At 43.4% G+C, this 21730-nt stretch overlaps 1 protein-coding gene and 1 long non-coding RNA gene across 3 annotated transcripts in view; one reads left to right on the forward strand and one right to left on the reverse strand.

Annotated features, from left to right (window-relative positions):
* Positions 1–1133: 1133 nt before the first annotated feature.
* Positions 1134–21730, forward strand: part of lhfpl6 (LHFPL tetraspan subfamily member 6) — a 42475-nt gene continuing 21878 nt past the window's right edge. The window contains exons 1-2 of the mRNA XM_018665573.2: positions 1134–1441; positions 2493–3012. Coding sequence (XP_018521089.1) covers positions 2628–3012 — 385 coding nt within the window. The 5' untranslated portion in view covers positions 1134–1441; positions 2493–2627. The remainder of the gene's footprint in view (positions 1442–2492; positions 3013–21730) is intronic.
* On the reverse strand, positions 11672–19763 carry LOC127139041 (uncharacterized). Of its 2 annotated transcripts, none has more exons than XR_007808866.1 (3): positions 14337–19763; positions 13775–13827; positions 11672–13590 (listed from the first exon to the last, which is right to left on the reverse strand). It is a non-coding gene; the product is annotated as an uncharacterized LOC127139041 (long non-coding RNA). The 2 variants fall into 2 exon arrangements; XR_007808865.1 differs by having other exon boundaries at positions 14211–19763.

Below are 21730 nucleotides of genomic sequence, written 5' to 3' on the forward strand. Positions count from 1 at the left end.
AATGGCTTTACAGGGCTTTTGCTCTACACAGAGATCAAGTGGCTCTCATTGTTGATTGGCATATGTATCAGATGAACTTTTACAAGATAGAGAGACGAATGAAAGACATCTCCAGATTACAACATGTCCAGGACAAGCTGTCTAATTTCGTTTATCTACCTCTTTCCCCACACGCTCACTTAAGAAAATGTTTAACACCGAGAGTTAAGAGCAGAGACCAATGCTGCGTTCAAGTGGTGTTGGAAATATATTATTTTTATGCAAATATTAAATATACATAACTGCCAAACTGAAACCAACCTGATGGTGTACACCCAAAAAGGCAGGGACAACATGGTCCAAAAGGTGTACACTGTATTTTTGTACTTTGGACTCAACATTCAAATTTGACCCAAATTTATGGCATGATGAATACATCACAAATACATTACCTCGTGTAAATAACACTCTAACGCAATAATAACGTAAACATCTGATGATATCCAAGTCCATCCATTTTTTTCCCCAGAATCAAGTAATATCAAGACAGATAACCGAATGTATAATAAAATTCAAGAAAAAAAAAAAAATCTTGAAGCCCTCAGTTACTTCAGCACAAATAAATATCCATATGAAAATGTTAAAATACAGCAATATCAAACATCTGGTCACTCAAAGAACCACTGCAGTTATAACTGAAAAAAAATTAAAATCCAATCATCTTGCACCATATAAAAGCCCTGACCTGAAGTCTAAAAATCACGCTTGAATCTCAAAAAGATATCAAATGAAGACCCTGTTTGTTTGTATTTTAGTTATCTTAATCACTACAAAGACTTACAGAGAGTAATGTTTATTGTGTGCTAATGCTGTGCTATGCTAATACTTTAATCACTTAATGTTACTGTCATCGCTACAGAAACTCAGTTGAGGTTTAGTAGACACTGGGTTGTTATTTCCAAAACTTTAACAGTTTACGAGGCGTCCTGAATGCATCGGGGGCATGTAGAGAATGATAGTAGCGGTGAGTCCAGCCCCTGGGTGGGGATTTGTGTGATTGATGGTTACCTCCCGAGAGTGTTTCATGGACTCTCCCCCTCCCCGCCCCTCTCTCTCTCTCTCTCTCTCTCTCTCTCTCTCTCTCTCTCTCTCTCTCTCTCTCTCTCTGAGCAGGAATGTGGAAACGGGGGTCCAGTCAGGCAGCGCCGCACGTCTCTGCATCGTACGGGAGTGAATAATTGATCATCGCCTCGGTTAAATATATTGATGAGGAGGAAGTGATTTGTGAACGGATTCTGCAGTCACTTTTTGGATTAACATTCTTGAGTCGGACGCATTTCTCTCCTCTTTTTCCTCGACTGTAGAAAAGTTTGCCTTGAGACCCAACATAGCCGGAGTCCGCAGATGGAAATAACCTCTCAGTGCACACCGAGCGCACCTCATTCCGGGGCTCTCCCAACATGTAAGCTTTCCTCTTCTTTTATCATTGTCTTTGCCGCGTTTACGTGATTCACACTCCGACAGTGGGAGCACTGCGATATTACTGCGTGTTTCTTGAGGTCACCCCTAACGAAAAATCACTCTATGTTCCTGTAGGGGTTGTTTCTGCAGGGACTTCTAGTGTGTTTCCTGAGCTAAATGTCCAGTTCCAATGGTTTTGTATTACTTCATGCTAATTTCCATAGTCCCATGGCATGCCATAGTCTGTATTGTTTGTACTTTTGCTGTGATGTGTGTATAGCATCATTTTAAAGTTTACTATAGGATTGATTTGCTGATTTGTTGAAGAGTTAACAATACTTTCAAAATAAAACTGAAGTCTTAGCGGCTACACTCTGTAATATCAATTCCAATAAGAGGCTACCTATAGAATATATTAGTTGTTATGATGCATATTCACTGCTGCCTTACAGATGCTGGCATTTTTAAATCAATTACTAATTTTTTTTTTTTATTATTTCTCAACATTTCTGTTTGATAATAGAGAGAAAAGCTTCAAAAACATGTGTAAAATGGAAAATAATAATTGCCTTCAGCTTACCAAACTTGAGTTGATTTTTAATGGCCCTGAATTTGATAATTGCCTACTATTATATATTAATCAAATCATAATTGGACTGAATCTTCATTGAATAACTACCTGTTATTGAACCACATCCAGCTTTGTTTGTCTATTGATCTGCTTGTTTCATCATTTAGGAAAAGTCTTGGGCGACTTAACAGAAAAACAGATCTAGCTACTCAACAATCAGTCACAAAACCACATAAAGCCATACTTGAGTGATTGTGTTATTATTGAAGATCTGTTATTGAGTAATTTTCTCTTACTCTTGTTTTTCATATCCATGATTCTTATTTATTGTTTTGTCAGTGCCACATTTGTAATAGTGGGGGGACAGGTTTTGTGGTTTCCAAACTGTGATTTTTCACGTTATTCCAAAAGCCATCAACTTATTCCCACAGATGATTTTCCTGTCAGTGCTCAGTCTGGATGTTTTTCTTCCTCTTTACAGGGACCCGGAGTCACTGAGAAGGTGAAGACTGCTAGTGTTAAACGCTCACTGCGAGGCTCCCCACAACACAGCGACTGCTCAAATATAACTGCTGTTAGTTCAGCGACTGTGTGAACTATTGGCAGACTGTTTACCATGGCGTCTAGTCTGACATGTACGGGTGTTATCTGGGCCCTGCTGTCCCTGCTTTGTGCTGCTGCCTCCTGCGTTGGCTTCTTCATGCCCTACTGGCTGCTGGGCACGCAGATGGACAAGCCCGTGTCCTTTGGTACGTTCCGGCGCTGCTCCTATCCGGTGAGGGATGAAGAGAGGCAGGCCACGGTGATGCTGGAGCAGTGTGGGCGCTACGCCTCCTTCAACGGCATCCCAAGTCTTGAGTGGAGGATCTGCACGGTGGTGACGGGCGTCGGGTGCGGCCTCCTCCTGCTGGTGGCGCTCACAGCTCTCATGGGCTGCTGCATCTCTGACCTCATCTCGCGTACTATTGGCCGTGTGGCCGGTGGCATCCAGTTCGTTGGAGGTAAGATTACGGGGTTTTGTGTTGTTCTGTGTATGTTTGTGCATCCAACCAACCCTGAAGCTGCTTTCACAGTGTGGTCTGTGGGTAGTTTTCATCTGACGGAAGGCAGTACAGCACAGAGGCTCTGATTACAGTTATGAGGAGATCTGGGACTATGAAGTATTAAACAGTCAGATCACATACTCATTATGCTTTACTCTGCACGGAGAGACTAAAGATTCTCTGTAACTCCTACGATATAGATGTTTGTATAGATTTGGGAGGTTTTAATTGCTGTAATTAACTTCTCATCAAATATGCGTTGAACTCTTTGACAGAAGTGTTGTTCATGAAACAAAATCACATTGACAGGGGAAACAAGGAGGCATAGAAATCTTGATAACCATGCAAATTTGACCTCTGGCCAACTTCTCTTTGCCAACAAACCTGCTGTCGGCCCAGAAAAAACATCATTTCCTCAGATATGCAGGCTCCACGGGAAATGAAAAATTCTCCCAGTCAGACGCTGGTCATGTTACTCACTCAATGATGTTGGGTCAGTTTACATTTTTTATTGTAACTCATGACTGCCGCTTAAAGTGACACTCGCAGCATGCTGCTGTATTGAATTCAGTGAGCATTTACAAGCTGCAGTGTTGAGTGTGCTGGTGCCAGGGGTGTTTTGTGAATCGATTTTAGTCAGTTAAGGTTTTGGTTTCGCAAAAAAAAAAAAAAAAAACTTAGATGGGCTCACATATTGTAAATATAGAGCATATGATTTGTTGAAGAAAAAATCAAATCTTCATATCGGTTCTTCAGAGTTTCATACCATCCTATAGTTTATGCTGACCAACAATTTTCATCACTTGTGTGCAGCAACTTCTGGCATCAATTTACATCTTTTGTTTTTAGTCTGACTGATGAAATGATGGAAACATGAGCCTCATTTGGGCTACAAGCATGCCCAAAATATGTCAGCGTGATTTTCTGCTCTGGGTTTGATCCAGAATGCGCCTCTTAAAGTTGAAAAGAAACCCACGCCCTTTCTCTTTCTCTTTGTAAAAATAGAGTTCTGTCCACGCTGCAGCTCTGGCCATGGAAATGTCTCTCTCTTTGTTTGTTTGATTGTACTGAGTGGACACAGCTCTGCACGGCACAAGCTTTGTTTATGTGTACTGTTGGTTTTGCACATGTGTTCTCCTGGGACCATGAGGTCTGAGGGAAAGCTTCCATTGAAGCTGCAAGTTTTCTCTGCCCTAGTTTAAGAAGCTGCGGCACTCCGGCCCTCTCATTAACTCAAAAGACGTTAGCTTGCATACTGTGGCTCACCACTCTGCTATTTACAATCCCCATCACTTCAGTTTGGCTTTAAAAAAGTGATGTGACAGAGAAGCAGGTTGCAGGCAGATTTGACAGAGCTGCCAGGTTTTTCAGAGGGATAAATCTTCAGAGGACCACCACAACGCTCCATGTCCTAGTTCTAAAAGGCTTAGCTACTTAGGAACATCAGTATTAATGATGTATAATATGGAGGATGATTAAGGTGAAGGCTGGCTGGTTTATTCAGAAATGTGCACTTTTATGTAAGGAGAGCTCCTTTTAAGCTCACAGCAACCCCATACATAGAGCATTACAGCAAGCAGCTATTTTTGGTTATAGGATTAAAAAATCCCTGTCTGTCTTTCTTGCGATTTCTCTCTTTTTTCGTAGACTCACAAATCCAGACACGCATGAATTTAGATGGAGGGGGGAGCAGAGGAAGGCGGGGTACAATACAAGGGGCACCGCTCAGATCTTTTAACTTGAATGCTGGTGAGCCAAAGGGCAGAGATGTCTCAGAAGGGCTAATTGGAAGTGACACAATTGGGAAGCTCAGTGGGCTGTTGCATGTATTGTCTTCTATCACTTACGAAGAGAGAGAGAGAGAGAGAGAGAGAGAGAGAGAGAGAGGGAGAGAAATGTCGAGGCCGGGAAAGGGAAGTTGGGAGAGAGAAGGAGGAAAAAAAAAAACCTGATGATTGAAACGTTCTGCGTTCACTTCTTATTAACCGAGATCCTTGCTGAGAAATAAAGATCAGGGGTAAAAAAAAAAACCGAAATGTGTGCCGAGAGATATGATCAAATCTCAGCGATTAGTAGAAACAGGGAGTGGGAGCAAATGAGGTGTACAGCTGGTGAGGCAAGGCATGCGAATTTGACTACATGCAAAGGAGCCTCGTGGTTCACCGTCTGATGCCAGTATCATCCTCCTTTTGCATTTCCTCTGCTCCTATTGTCGTCCGCTAATGAAGAGTGTCTTACCAGAGAGGCCAAGGCTTCTGAACTGCCACATATAAAACATCCACTTTATCATCTGCCTGTAAATGATCTCAATCCCATGAAATAGATTAGGGATAGGGAAGAATTAATCAGTGCTTTATCTCATTAGCTGCAGACTTGACTGAAAGAATAGGTTTTAACAACTGTTACCGTCGGTAGTGTTGTTGTTTAGCTTTTGTGATGCAGTTTTCTTCCCCGCTCACTATGGGGCAAGTTGTTCTAGAGCTGGTTAATTACTAATGGCAAAGAACTCCTCTACAGGCCGGAGAGTTAGAGTCTGAGTATGAGAGTACGAGACTGTTCTGGCTCATAAATCAAAGGCCTGAGATCTCTGTGCTGCTTACATTAAACAACTGCCTTCGCTGTAGTTTCTTGTCTTAGTTATGCAGCGGTGCGGACTGTGGCGCAGACGGGAGGTTCACACATTAAAAGATTCCTGACTTGGATTTGGTTGTTAGGGATTTTGAACCACCCACCACCCCCCCACCTCCTGCAGAGCCATGCCTTGTCTTTTTAGGTGCCCCCAAGCAGAGCTCCACACAGCAGGAAGAAAGCTATTTAATGTTTGTTTTCAAAAAGTCACGATTCAAGAACTTTATGTAGCTTTTTATATGTTTAATATTTCCCTTCAGCACATTAATCAGCCTTTAATTTATGCCTTTGTGTCCTCCTTTATTTCGTCTCTCTCCTCTCTGCACCTGACAGGCAGTTTTGTTTTGATATCTTGCTATTTGATTGCCACATGGTGACTGACAGGTTGACAGGCCCTGTGACTGAATGACTGTTGTGCTCTATCGCTAGTTAAATAGTAAGTGTAGTGACGGGGGTCTGGTGCCTCACCTAGCCAGTTTCTAATGGACTGTATAATGGACTGAGGTACCTCTTGCCTCTGATTGGTGGAGGGCTTGTGAGAAACCTGATCCGCTCATGGGAGATCTCAGGAAATCTATGGGACATCTCACAGAAACAGATTTCAAATGTAACTTTCTCATATCACAGTGATGCAGGTGGAGCTTGAGAGTGAAGACTCAATCACAGCAGTTTGGAAGAGAGAGTGTTTGGGAAATACAGGTTGCAATGGTTGTGTTCACTGCAAAGAAAACCGGAGATAAATTATAAAGGCCTGTTAACACAGCTGTACCTAGACTGTGTACTCAGTGTTCTTATCTTATATATTTCATTGTCAAGGTAAAACTATTCTGTAACCTGGGCTCTCTAAACTTTGATTCTCTGCTTGATTTTTCTTGCCAGCCCTCGTTGGTTTTGCCCATTGTTCTCCAACTGCCTTATATCTCGTTCTCATACCACAAAAGTGCTGCAGATTCTGCGCTCAACTTCAAATATGTTTGAAATCTGCAGATGTCTGACAGGGCTCAATTCCCGGCTCAGGCTGTCTCACTGACCTGATTGAACCTAAAGATTTCAGTGATAGCCATGTGCACTGAGTTGGCTCCGAGATCAGGATTTTGTTTCAGATCTCAAAGCCACGTCTGAGACAGTCTAATTCTCACACTGTGCAACTGACTTTAAGGGATTAATAGGCTTGTGATATAGCCAACTACAGAGCCCGACCATAGCTTCACAATGAAATCTCAAAATCATTTAAAAACTGGCAGGAAAACAATGTAAAGAAGCCAAGAGTAGAGGAGTGTGATTTCATTTTACTCAAAGCTGATAAAAACCTTGGCGCTCTATTTTCAAAGGTAACAAAGGATTAATTAGTATTGTGTTGTTTTCAAAATGAGAGAAGACAAAGGGGTCTCTTTCTACATCACCAACAAAAGAAGCTGAATTTCAGAAATGCCTTTGTTGTAGAATAAAGATTGAAAATTTTTGTTGGAATTTTTGAGGAATCAGATTCAACACATTTTAAAGACCAAAAAGCAGTGAAGAATAGACTGACGTTTTGTCCATTTAATAACATGAATTGCAAATGTGGACCCAGTTTATGCTACTGACAACAGTATCCCGTTGCCCTTTCAAGACAATCAATCAAATGGAACTGCTGTGATCCAAAAAACAAAGGTCCTAAAGGCTGATATGCAGCATTTGCCACCAGTAGTCACATTAGGAGAGGCAGTGATGAAGCATAGTTTCAAAAACATGCCCGAAATCTCTAAAAAATATTGCTTTGAGTCACAGAGAATGTCAGCTGGATTGAAATCATTTTAACTCTTGATAAAAATGTCAGGAGATATAGCTGTTCGAGGCCGGAGGACTTCGATTGAGAAGCCGTTGAAATGCTACGTCCTTGAAGCTGAAGGCGAAATAACAAGTAAAACAATATGATGAATGATGGGCTGTACTCTGCCTCTTTTTCAGGGAGTTTGTTGGGACAGTATGTAGGGTACAAGCAGAGGACTTCACGTAAAGTGCTGCTGTTTCAGAGGAGGTACGGACCCATGAGGTATAGAGTCCCCAAGGGATGTAAAATTTAAAAAAAAAGAAAATAGTCTGAAACAGCTCAACGCAGCATATTTCACTGCCATAAGGGAAGGTTGAGGTCTGCAGGGAATCTGTATAGAGTCTCATTTTGTCTGTCATTGTTGGAAGAACTCTTTACTGTTTTTGCAGGAAAATTCAATGCCATCACTGCGCCATGGGCTAAGACCATTTATTATTGATTAGAGACATTTAATGTCTATTACATTAAATATTACCCCTGGGCTCTGACAGCTCTTTGATGAAATGAGATCAGGAAAAAATATGGGTTTTCACATGCATCTCTGCTTTCTGATGCGCTTCTATGATGTCTTTCAGAGTGAGATGACAAATTTATAATTTATTTGACATATATTTATCTTTGACCAGTTGCAAAGCTTTATTATTTCTTCAAAGCAGGATTGAAGAAAGAGCTAAAGCTTTAAAGACAGCGAAAGCAGAAGTACGGTAGATGAAACCGTATTAGACTAGTTTGTCTGAAATAAAGGAAATGTTTATGGATAGCAATACAACACACTGGCTCAGGCCTCCGCAGTGTGCACAGGCTCGCTGGCCTTGTTGGTTGAATACTTCCCATACTAGCCTCCGCTGAAGCTGCAGTTGATCTGAAATATCAAATAATTGGCTGTGTTGCCTTCTGGGAAAGCTTCTCCATTTCGTTTTCTGGTTGATTGGCTCTGTTTACACCTCTGTGCCAGCATCTCGTTTGCCCACACTGGTGTGGAGTGTCAGTAAATGAACAATATGAAGCCGCAGAGAGGATTCACACATGAAACACAGTCAACTCTAGGCCTATTTCAGTTAAGTTCGCCTCCGTTTTAAGTGTATCACTTTTCTTAAGCAACTCTGTTGGTCACCCAGAGGTGACCTGTAACACACAACATGTAATACAGTATCCTGGTCAGGCCAAATGAAATTAAATGTACCACATCTCTCTGCTCTACCTCTGTAACTCAAAGTGTATGTCAAGGGCACGAGCACGGGCAATAAATTTAAAGGTATGTAAATAAATTACAAGTGGGCCGCCATAGTGGATTCCAAAATATTGCCAAGGGCTATTGGCACAGGAGTATGTTGTCCTGTTTGAGAGCCATACCAGCACAGCCAGGAGCTTTGTCCTTGTGTCGGCTTTGTGAGTTCTTGCCAGCTGGATCACGCCCAGACCCAGAATGTGTGCTTCCACTCCCCTCTCACCATTAGCACTCATTTTCAAGAGGTACAACAAAATGAAATTGCATCCGTATGAGGAAGGCTTTGGGATGAAGAGCTCATGTTTCCGGGGGAATATTCTGTCCGGAGCGGCATCTCTTGACAGTCATTGTTTAATGGTGTCGGATCACAAGACATTTCCAGGGCGGTGGGTAAATATTCCCTGACGTTCTGTGTTATCCTTTTACTTCCAAAAGCCTATCTGTATTCCCTCCTCCTCGTAGGCCTGCCAGTTTGATGTGATGATGATGGACTACAGTGTCTCATCTGCCATGTAGGCATTGCATATAACTAATGAGATAGCACCGGCCCATATGCTTGAGAGGAGAAAGCCAGGCCTTTTCACTATGGACAAGAGCCTTGTGTAATGGTTTTTAGAATGCTACCGTGCTCCTCATTGCTTACATTTCCGGCCACTGATGGTTAGAAAGTGGACATCTCTTCCTCTTGGTTGATTGATTACCTAAAGTGCAGACCTCTCTTGCAACATTGTAATGTGGTCATTCAGCCCAGCAGCTATTTTTGCTCAACATACAATTCCCTCAAACCCCCATCAACACCACCACAAGGGTGTTTGGAGTCAGAGAGCAGCAAAACATAGTCTGTGCGCCATGGGCACTCTCTTTTTCTCCCACACTCTGGTCTGTCTTTCTCCTTCACCCTTCATTCTTCTCATTTTCTGCCTTTCTACTTTCAGGTTACTAGAGTATTATTTCTAGTGCTCCCACTCTTTAACTCTCTATTTCAGGCTTGTTTCACCTTTCCCCTAATTTTGCTTTCTCTGCACCCCTCTGTGTCCTTCCCCTCTCCTTCTCCACCTCTTCCTTCGCTCTCCTCCTCGTCCTCCACCTCCTCACAGTGGCTGTTCACATTGCTGTCTGCTGCAAGCAGAAAAAGAAATAGATTGGGCCAGCACCCAGTGACCCGAAGAGTGGACGTGGGCTCAGCCAGAAAGACAGAAAGATAGAGCAGATGAAAAAGAGAGAGACAGAAACAGAGAGAAACAGGGCGGAAAGCCCAGCATCAACAGGGATTTGGTTTTGTCAAACAGGAAGTCTGGGGAACCAAAGGACAGACAGAAAGGTTATTTCAGTCTGTTCCTCTGTTAAGTCATTGTTTTCACTGCCATAGTAGCAGGCGTGCTGCATATTGGGCTGTTTTTGTCACTGGGAACAGAACTGTTCCAGAAATCGTGTCTGGTGTGTCTGTGGTCGTGTCTGGCATTAATGCAGCCATTAAAACAGAGACCACAGGAGCTTGACAGTTGAGGGGAATGAATGAATTTGGGAAATGAATTTGGTATTGCTGAAACTATTGTTCAATTAAAAGATAAGTCAATTGACAGCAAATTTGATAATCAATTAATTGCTAATTTGTAAGTAATTTGCCAAACAAAAATATATCACGGTTGCTGGTTCCAGCTGCTCAAATGGGACGAAACGAATGGAATGAAAGATTCTTTGGTTTGGGGGCTGTTGGTCAGACAAAGAAAGCAATTTGAACGGGGCCTCTGGGAAATTATTCAACAAGAGTCAGCCATGCTATTTGCTCTGTGACACTACTCTGAACCACAGCAGTGCTTTGAGCTAAACGCTAATGTCAGCATGCTAACATGATCACAGTGACGATGCTAAGATTATGTTTAGCAGTATAATGTATTAACCATCTTAGTTTAGGATATTAGCACATTAACATCAGCTAATTAGCACTGAGCCTAACGTATAACACCTAGCAGATGCAGATTGAAATATTAATGTTGCCAGCCATAAACCAAAGTATTGGAAAAACTGAAATTTCGACTTGATGACGGCACTAGTTTTTACAGTTAATCTTCTGATGACCACGAATGTCATGGCAATCCATCCAATAGCTGATGAGATATTTCACTCAAAATGCATCACAAAAGTCATTAGGATTCAGTCTCTTGACACCATGACCATCTGTGTAAAATTTTATGGCAGTGCACCCTGTAGGTGTTGAGATATTACAGCCTTTACCACAAGGCAGACCAACTGACTGGCACCCCCGTACCGACAGCCAGGCCGCTAATGGTCCCCAAAAACATAGCTGACATATTCATTAATGATGAAAAGAATTATTAATTGTACCGAGAGACCTCTGGAACTTCATTAACTTCTTTGTGAGCAGTTTTATTTTCTGAGACGATTACCCTCGACATTCTCCTCTGCTTTAACAGAAAGGGTAAAGGAGACAGAAAAGTAATTGTTAACGCAAATCAGGTCTTTGCCGCCGACGCCTAAAACAGTGAATATGTGTGAATGGATGAATCACCTGCTCAGGCAGATGCTTAACAGATGGCGGTGGCTCCGCTTCTCTGTATCACTGGTGACACACATTGTGGAGGGCATGTTTGATGTCAATGCCCCAGCCTGTACTTACAGTGAGCAATACTTTAGTCACAGGTACGGATGCAGAAACAAACCTCTTTCATTCAGTTCCAGCCATCTTACTCCTTGTTTCTGTGGCAGATAAACAGTTTTGTGTGAACAGAAACACAAGGAGAGAACAAGGGAAAGGAAAAAAAAAAAGCTGTTTTTCTGAACTTCACCACATGTTATGTCTAATTAGGGATGAAGAAGATGGAAAGCCCACATTTGACCCGTTAGACATCTCTGAGGGAGTCAGAGGCCATGAGTCGGCTGAATAAATGAATAAGTATGGATTGGGTCTTAGCCCTGTGGGATAAAGTAGTTTGCTCAGTATTCATACCCTGTTTTACAGTCTCAGAGGCACCGTGCCTTTAACACTACAGTTAATTATACCCTGTTCTTCTTAGTGAGGGGGAATGTGGGGTCAATACTCCTTTTGTGCTGCCTTCTCATAGGTCAGATAGCAGGCCAGCGAGGAAATAGAATATGGGCTGGATGGATGTATGGAGACAGATCTCTAAATAAAATGGCAGTATAGAATAGCCAAGAGAGAAGTCTATTTTTGGTAAAGAATCCACAATAATTGCCTGTCTTTAGTTTCTGTACCCTCAAACCAAAGATACATTATATTGCAAACGTCCCTAAGAGGCAATGTGAGCACCCACTTTGGAGCAAGTTATTTTTGTCCTTTTCACCACTTTGACTCGTGGACATCTCATTTAATTTGACTCAATGTGTCCAAGTATCTCCTTCATCTTATTCCTGATGGGCCAGGAATAGCATTAAGGGCTGCATGAGGAAACAGAGCTCTCATGGTAAGTAATGTGTGGAAAAGAGTCGCCTGTGTCTCCGGGAGAATTAGATCAGGGTCAGCGTACGGCTCTGGGAGAGGAGCTTTGTCCCTCAGTGGGTCACTCAAACACATGTGGCTGCAAGACAGGTGAAGGTGGCGTAAAAAGGCAGCTGAAGGTCAGCATCAGAGGAGGACAGGGGTTGCCTGCACACATGCATTTGTCTGTCATGAGTGGCCTGTAGTCTGTTACTGACATGGTGACAGTAGTTAAAAGGGGAAATTTTCTGCTTCTTGTATCTGTTTTTTTTAATGTTTTTTGTTTTTTTGGGAGCATGCCTGTAATTTAGCCTGCATGTGGCTAAGTGTATTAATGTCCCGTGTGCTTGGGCTAGGGCTTGCGTTTACTGTCTGCCTTAAGGAATGCTGGGAATTTGGGGTAAATATATTCTGTTGCCCCCTGCCCCCCTCACCCCCCCACAACTTCCCCATCCCCAGCACCACTACAAGTTTAATTTGAGAGGCTTTTAATGAGCACGCTTGCATGTGTTGCACCAGAGAAAGTGTTTGAACTGAGTACATTCTACAGCTTTTCTTTTGTTGTCTTTACAGCAGTGGGCTGGAATCTATATTTAGCTTGTGATTGTGAATGCTAACAGAGGTAAGGATCTCTCTGCCATGAATTCAGCTTATATAAATTAGAGGCGGCAAGACCCTTGAGAGAATGAGTGTTGTTGTGTTTAGTGATCAATACAAATAAGACTTCATTTGAGGGAGTGGAATGTGCATTGTGGGCTTTTTTTGTAGCCTCGCAGAAACACACCATCAAAGGCACCTTGGCGTAGTAATAAGCAAAATGTCACTCCTGTCATTATCATAAAATGACAACCCTGTAATTGTGCCGCATGAAATTATGTCTCCGAAAAAAAAAAAAAAAGAGTGCCATGCCTCAGTTTTTATAAGGCTGACACAAGCTGAACAATAATCTCCATTTTGTGGCCCACGGCTGTACTGGTGGAGAGTGGGGAGGTTTTAGTGTTTGGGTTGAAGGCGATGCAGTGTGATTCCAGTTTTGCTTTGCTTCCCAGACTCTCATTCCAGCTGGTCAGCAGCAGTTGGGTGGGCTCTTCCCATTATAGGATCTGGTTTCCACAGCAGTGGGGGGTGCAGACCCAGAGGAGAGGCATGGAGAGAGAGAGAGAGAAAGAGAGAAAGAAAGAGAGAAGAGGGAGGGTCAACATTTAGAGAAATCCCCCCAGAGTCTTGTAGCAGTCAGTGGTCTATTGCTTAAGATAAACAAGTTAAGCTACAAGTTACGTTTAGATTCAAGAAATAACACACTACCATTCTGCTGATAGCTAATAGTCCATTCTGCTGAAGTCTATTTTTGCCTTCCACGAGCAGACTGTAGTCAAGCCTCAACAGTGAAATGGCACCTTGTTGACTGGCCTTCCCGTGAACCCGAAAGAGAGGAGAGAAATCAGCAGCAAGAGCGGCAACAACAGCGAGACATAAACAAAATCTGGCAAGAAAGAGCTTGAAGTCAGGCATTTACCCCGTCTTGCCAGCAAACAAAGGCTGCGAAAGTGCTCTGGAATAAGAGGCCCCAAGATGGGACACCCATTCAACTCACCATAAGACAGAGTGGCTGGATATATTTTCAGCTACTCAGTCCAAAATGCAGCCCTGTGAAAGCATAACACAAGGTCTCTGGAATGCATAAAGTGAGCTTCATCTCAGAGAGAGCTGCATGAGGCTATAAACAGGACAGAAGACGTTCTCTACCCATATTTGTATGTGTTTATGAAGATCAGCAGGAGCTGATGGCCATATATAGGATGGTTGTGAAAAACAACGTGGCGGAAAGAGCTGTACTGAGCTGTCTGAGATTTGGAAGCTATTATTAAATGCCATGCAAAGGCATTTGTTATAATAAATAAATTTGGAATAAAATACTGTTGGAGTCTAAATCAGAGGAATTTGCTTTAACAAGTCGGGTCAGTTTACAAATAGCTGTTTGTTAGGTGGGGATGATAATATCAGCAGCGATACCTTATCTGTCTCCTCACCTGTTACAAGTGCAGAGAACATTAGCAAGACAATCTGCCCTGCCATGCCCACGCCGCCTCTTCCTCTGCTGCTTTCATGCTCTTTATTACCATTAGTCACATATTCTCTTTCCCGTTTTCACTTACTTCTTGCTTGACTCGTGTGTGTGTTCTTTTTGCTCGAACAGCAACAAGATGTCACAGAAAACTCAAACGGAAAGCGAAAGCTGAGAGTTCTGTTCCTTTCCACAGGGAGCAAAGGAACAAAGGTACTCTTTGATCCAGCAGAGTGACTTTGCTCTCTGCTCTAATTCTGGGTCTGGACCAGTCTGAGCCCCCCTCCCCAGTGTTGTTCTCCCAGGTCCGACAAGCCAGCTCATGGCCCACGGGCTTGCCCTGGGTCACCATGGGAATGTCGACCTGGCTCTGGTTACAGTCACGCCATAATATTACAGAAAGTTTCTCTGCATGTCATCTAGAATCATACTGTGACTAAACCCAGGGCTTTTTAATCATCACATATTCCAGCTATTGCTTGAACTGGCTCGTGAGTCTGTGTCTCCAGCGGCTGGTGGTGTGGATGAATCGAAATGATTAAATATGAGTTATTCTCCGGCTTTATAGACTCGCCAATGTAATGAAAACACCAATCTTCGGTGAATAGCTCCAAGATAATGCAAACACTGACCACCATCATTTGTCTGCTTTGTGTTGTGGCTTTCATTATACATAAATCGTTGCTAGACAAAGTAATCTAAATCCATTGAAAAGCGAAAATGGGATCAAATTATTTTTTTTTCCTGGCAGTATCTGAGCAGTTCTAGTGTCCAACATCTGAAAAAATATATAGATTTTTCTATGAAATACATGAACCTCATTACATTGTCCACACCCTGCTGTTATAGTCCAACTCTACTTCTATCCAGGCACCATCACATGGGCAAATTGGAAGGAAACCAGAAGGCTTTTAACAGAGATGACTAAAGACAAGGGTGTCACCTGTTAAGGTGAAGCAGAATGGAGGATTTGTAATTACAGAGTGATTATATGTGGAGCCAAGCCCTTAGGAGCTGAAGTGTATTGCTCTGCTGCTGGTGATATCATTCACATCTACTTATCTCCTGCACCGCCAGCTAAGACTTGATCATTTAGTGAATGTGTCGCTATCGTGACTGTCCTGATAGTGCTACTCAAATGCTGGTCCTTTGTTGGCATTCCCCTCAGGGCAGCTCCTCTCCCTGCCGTCTGCTGCCTCCTGTCTCTCTGCGGGAGCACGTAAATGCAAGAAAACTGAAGATATGGCTTTCATTAGGAAATTGTCAGAATGGCTTTTTTAAATTGAATTTGGCTCATTCACAAGGCAGGCACGCATTTGATGTGATTATTTCGGGGGCGAAATTGCACAAATAAAACGAGATTCAGCTGATTGCTTGTCATAACAACATGCTTTCAGTGGCTGGCTGAGCCGAGCTGTTCTGGCAAAGTGATAGCAGGTTAGAAGTCGGCATCGCTGAATCTCTTGTGAGAGCTGCAGGTTCAGAAACTGAAGTCCTCCAGAGCTGTTCTGCTCGACATGTTTCAGCCTGACCATGATGTGCTTCACCATCTGACATTTGAAGATAACCACAGAGTAAGTGGCTGGCCGGAGTGTGTGTGTGTTTGTGTGTGCTTGTGTGTGTGTGTGTTTTTCTCTCAAACAGAGAGCATGGATGCTGAATGGCTCGTCATGTGCAAAGAGGGAGATAATAGAAGCCGAAAAGTCACAGGCGCTCAGGCCTGCTGATAACTCAGTGCAGCCTGTCAGTCACACTGCTGAGTGGACAAAGCATAGGTTGTACTGTTGTGATTGCCTGCTTGATATCTGATTTGTGATTCGATGTTATACTGATGTCTTTCTCCCACAGTTGACTGGCCCAGAAATGAAATGCTGCCCAATATTGTTTCTTTCCGCCTCCGTAACTGCATCAGCTCTCTGCTGTGAGGTGGCAGAGGTGGTTATTACAGAGGATGGCGAGTTTGACATCCGTCATACAGTAGCTTTGCCGAATGACAAACATACATCGAGGTTAGTCTGAGAGCCATCCGGTAAACTGACCCATGCTGCATGTACAAAACATCAATAAAAGCAGAGACAGCTGTGCAGTGTACAGGGACCCTGCAATACCCTGCTGGGTTTTGGTCAGTAAATGCCCATTATTATCTCAGCATCTTCCCCTCTAGCCTCCACCATGTCTGGAGCTTGGCGATCATTTAGCTTCCACTTCCTCAGGCTATGCAGTTGAAGATGAGTTATCCATTATTTTGCCTGTCAAAAAAGCAAGAGAGACAGAGGGAAAGCATATGGACTCACTGGCTGCTGATCTGTGTTGGAAATGTCCTCTAGGTTATGAGCAGGGTTTTTATTATGTATCTTGGCGGATGCTTCCGGTATGATTACACCAACTTTTGGATCAGACTGCAAAGCAAGAGCTGCACCTCTTAATGAAAATCAAGTGGCTGTTCTGCAGTCTGCTCCGTTGGAGAAGCTAGTTTGTCTGTCTGTTCTACAGTGGATTTCTGTCTGCCTGTGTTGAATGCTGGTGCAAAATTTCCAAATAGGAGCTCTTCATCTTACACTGTTTTGCCTGCAACAAAAACCTGATGTTAACCTTGGATGTTTACATTACTTAAGACTTTCCTGCTATCAGCACAACAGCACTGAATATAGTTCAATATGCTGTTAGCCAGTTACCTGCAGGAATAAAAAAAAAAAAAAAAAAAAAAAGAAAAAGACACCATCTGAGCTGAACTGAAAATAGCAATTTTTTTTTAATTGCTTTACCACAGCTGCTATTAAGTGTTTCTGGGTGGAGTTTCCCTTTTAAGCTGCCAACAGTCATATAACTGAATTAAGTATTTATATGACTGTATTCACAGGGAATTCACGATTAAAAAATAGTGGTTTCACAAAAACAGCAGAGAGAAACAGTCCAAAACGAAATGTCAAGGGTTTGTACAGAAATCGGGCAGCTTATTATTTTAGAGGACTGCATGTCAGAGGGTTTGGAGTTTTCATGTGTATGTGGGGTGAATCTCACGCTCTCTGCCTCTTCTTCATGCTCTCAGTCCAAAGGAAAGTGCAGACTAAAGCAAAACGGCAAATGTATGGTTACTGGTCAAGCTTTGTTCTCTATCCTCCAGAGGCATTCACAGTGAAAGATGTGTGAGTGTGCACACTTTTTCCCGAGCAGTTGTCGGCCAGCTACTGGCAACTGGCATATGGAGAATACCCCCTCCCCGGCAGTTTACATTCAGTTTGCAAAGATGCATTTACACTCCACATGTGCCACTCAAAACTTGAAACGAGAAAGGCACTGATGCTTTGCAAATATTTTCAGCGTAGTCTCTGTGAAGTTGTTTTTGCTGCTGAAATATTAGACCCATAAAGTAGGGTGTGGGCAAGAGTTTGTGATTTCCTTTACAGAAATAAAGAGTTTCCTTTCTTAAATCCAGTCAGGAGCTCCCATGGGATTTCACAAACATCCTCCTTCTTGGAAGGCAACTGAACAAAACAACAATTCAAAGCAGACAGCTTGTACAGAGGTATCAGAGGGATTTAAAGGTGTGTTGTCATTGAGGCAAAGTATTCAAACAGTCATCCTTCCCACTGCTTATTGATGGGCTCTCAGCAGGGTGTCGCTGAGTCAGGAAGACACCTGCCCCGAGCCACAGCAATCTGTAATCATGATCAAAGCTCTGATCCGTCAGCTGGGAGCCCACTGGTGTCCTTGCTGTATAAGCTTTGTTGTTTTGAGCATGTTCTTCTCCCTTTGGTGAGGCCTGCGGGCAGTTGCGCGGGAGAGGAATGGTAGTTGTGGGGACGGCGCGTGGTGGAGACTCAGACACAAGCAGACACCAGGCTCGGGCTTGTGACAGGGGCGTCTGCAGGATGTATTGATCTGTGAAGAAAAGATCTACACCCTCTCTTGAGCTACAGACAGACCACTGTTTGTCACTTGTGACAGTGAACGACTCTCTGCTGCCAGCCTGTTTCTCCTATCTCGATCTACATTCTTCAGATACAGCACTTTGTTGTCCTTTTCTCTAACATCCAGCCATTGACCTTCTTCTTTCGTCTTCTGTCTTTAAAAAACCCACCGAATGATCGATCCTGCGCCGTGCGTCCGGCAATTAAGTAATCCCCCTCGCACCCCGGCTAAACACATCCTCCAACATCCCCCCTCTATCTCAGCGATAATTACCCCGTTGTTAGACCTTGAGCTTGAGAAGTAACACCTATCCAAGGGCAATGTGTCGTGTGCAGAGCAGGACTGTGATTCATTGGCATGTATATGGCTGGCTGTATATCTTCAAGGAAGCAGTAATAGGTGGGGGCGGTGAGGTGAGCGTGGGGGAAATGGGCTGCTGTCGCTTGAGTGGCTGCTAATATGGTCTCTCCAGTGATAATATTAAACAGCTGGAAAGACGATCTGTTATTATTATACTCTAATGGCCTAAACAATACAAATAAAAAGCCTAAAGCTGTACATGGGTTTTTCATGATCAATATTGATGTGTATAGGTGTACAGCTCATTTCATGGAGGCCAAGGTGACACCTTCAAATGGCTTGTTTTGCCCAACCAACAGTCCAGTACCCGAGGATATTGAGTTTATGACTGATGATTTAGAGCAGAGAGGAGTGGCAAATCCTCATATTTAAAAAGCTGGGATGAGTCGTTGTTCACTTTGAGGCTTTGAGATGTTAATTTTCTGTGATTTGAATAACCAATTATTTGACTGTTTCAGCCATAGATACTGTATGTACTGCATATCCTTTATCTCAAACACTTCGTCACGTCGGCTGCTCCATTTTTGAACTAGAGAAAAATACTCTACCCTCTCTCTCAGCCATTGCTTTTTGCTGTGGCATGTCAACTGTGATCCAGACCTAATCTACCAGCCCAATAGTGAGGTCCCCGCAGGGAGCCCGGGGGCCCCCAGACCCGGCACCGCTGCCTCATCCGTCTTCAAGACAGGCCACAGGCAGGGGCCAGCCTCACGCCTGTCCTGTCGCGCTTGCATATGCAGAGCTACGAGGGGATGCTGAACCCCAGAGCCTTCATCTGGTCACCAGGCGGGCACCGGCACAGCAGCCTGTCTCTTCCCCCAGACTCTGTTTGGTGAGCGTGGAAATGAAAATCAGCGGAGGATGGCCCTCCATCCCCACCACACCCCCCCCTGCGGGGGAGTCTCGACCCTTCTCAGAGGCAACAAGCAGGCGTGACCGTACTCACACACTGAGGTGACGATGAGCAAATGGCATGGGAAGTTAGTTTTACTGGCTGTGCCGTTTTTGCAGTTTCCTGTTTTCTCTCTTTTCGCCCCTTTTTTGTTCGGGAGGCTTCTCACATATCTCATTTAAATGTTTGCTGAAATAACATTTAATATTATTGTTTTCTTCCCGTCGTAAATTTCAGTCACAGCTTTGTCACGTCACCAGGTTAGAACAAACAACAAGTCTCGCAGATACACAAACACACACACATGGTGCAGAAGAAGCCAAAGATGCTTTCCATGAGCATGTTTGTTCTCCATTACATTAAGATTTTAGGAAGACAAAGGACTGTTTGCAAGTCATTTGTGTGCTTGTTTGCTTGTGTTTTGTCACACAATGCATCCGTCTGACTGTAGTTCAGAGGCTTTACAGTCTGTTTTAGCAGCATTGCCTGGAACTTTAGAAGTCAGTATATGAATAATTTTGCAATTTTGAGTGTATCCACTCTCCACTTTCTTCAGAAACCTTACTATAAGCATCGGCTTTACAGGAAACACAATGAATAAAACAGTACAGACTTCCTGATGTTTTGCACACACTGTTCAACATTCAACATTAAAGCTGCAGCAGACAGACAGCCAGCCTTATGGTGAGTTGTTTACTCTGGCAAGTACACTCAGAAAGTCTTGCAATTGTGGCAAAGTGAATGACATGTTGCCCCCGAAAAAGCTGCAGGAGGCCCAGCTCCTTGTTTGTTCCTTTCGAGAGGAAGTCAAATACAGCTTTAACAAACTTCATCGTAACAGCGAAGGAGACAAACAGCTGACGGCTTCAGCCGAAGCCAGATGCTGATTAATCGTGAGATTAGAAATTACCCCATTTTAACCCCACCCCCCCCGCAGCAGAAAAATAACCCATGAAATGAGGCATTTTAGATAGCAGCTCATCTTTAACCATCCTATCCCTCATCTCTCCCCACTTCTCTCTGCACCAGCACACTGAGTAAAGAATACATTAGAGAGTAATGAAATAAGGGCATTTAAAGAAAGATTTGAATTGAGTGTCAGTCATGGGTAGACGATCACATTACCAGTTGTCCATTGCACTGACTTTCCTTCCCATTAAGAGGTATTCTGAAAGCCTCTAAAATGTAATTACAGTGGAAATGGGCTCATGTCTGTGCTGCTCAAATGTTCAGGAATGTCCAGAGAATTTTATTTGGCTATTCTTTTTCTCATTGTCGGTGCCTGTGTGCCAGTATTTGGAGACTTCATTAGATCAGAAAATCATCTCTTGGCAGCTTGGCTCTCCTGCCCTACATTTCCTATGGAGTGGATTTACATGAAATGAAAGAAATTGCGACCTACACTTGGTCCATGTGTTGGTACAAATCCTTGAGAACCCTGCACATCTTTATATTGAGGCAAAAGAAGATTCCGATGTGAAAGCCAGACATTTAAAGAGGTCTTTTTTTTAATCAGCTTCTTCCTCCTCTGTGCCTCTGTGCCCCAAACCCCAGCTCTGTTACCTTTTTTTTTTTTTTCACCTCCCTCTCAGAGGCTGCTGAAGGTTGATGAGAGCTGAGGCTGGGGGATGGGGGGGTTGTAGAAGGAAAGGGGCTCTGGAGGCCTCCCGTGGAATCTTTGCATACCACCAAAGAAAGTGGGAGGGATTTTTACACCTCTACAGGCTCCAGACCACCACCACCTACACCCCCCTCCCCTTCTCACTGCTCCCAGCCAGCATCATAAACTGTGCAGCAGCAGCTGGTGTCAGAGAGAAAGATGGAGAGAGTGGAGTGACGCCCTGGTATCTCACTTACCATCTTCTTTAAATAAAGGCCAGTAAGCAGAGTGGGGGGAGTTGCAGAGAGGAGCGGAAGATGTGGCACCCATCCCTACAGCGAATCGCCAGATGGAGCAGATCTAAATCAAGTTCCCCCTGCTATAAATACAATGGAAAACAGGCAGACACAGGCAATAATAAGCAGCAGCATATGCCGTGGTCAACCTCTGTGGGTAGAAAGGAGTGCTATTCCTCCATGCTTTGCATTTCTCCCCTGAATTCATCCATGAAGGCGCTCGGTTTAGCACGCACCACAGCAGAAGAAGCCCTGGCAGCGGGACATGCCAATCACACCACTGTACCCTATTTCCATGTTTTCTCTGCTGAGGAAAAACAAGTTGTATCCAATGAAAATGGATAACTTATGTGATAAAACACTGCGCTCATCCTTCACAGTCCAGCAACTGCTCAATATTACAAGAGACTCAGCGCCTTATAGCG

Source organism: Lates calcarifer, linkage group LG21 (genome assembly GCF_001640805.2).
Source record: "Lates calcarifer isolate ASB-BC8 linkage group LG21, TLL_Latcal_v3, whole genome shotgun sequence".
Taxonomy (NCBI): Eukaryota; Metazoa; Chordata; class Actinopteri; family Centropomidae; genus Lates; species Lates calcarifer.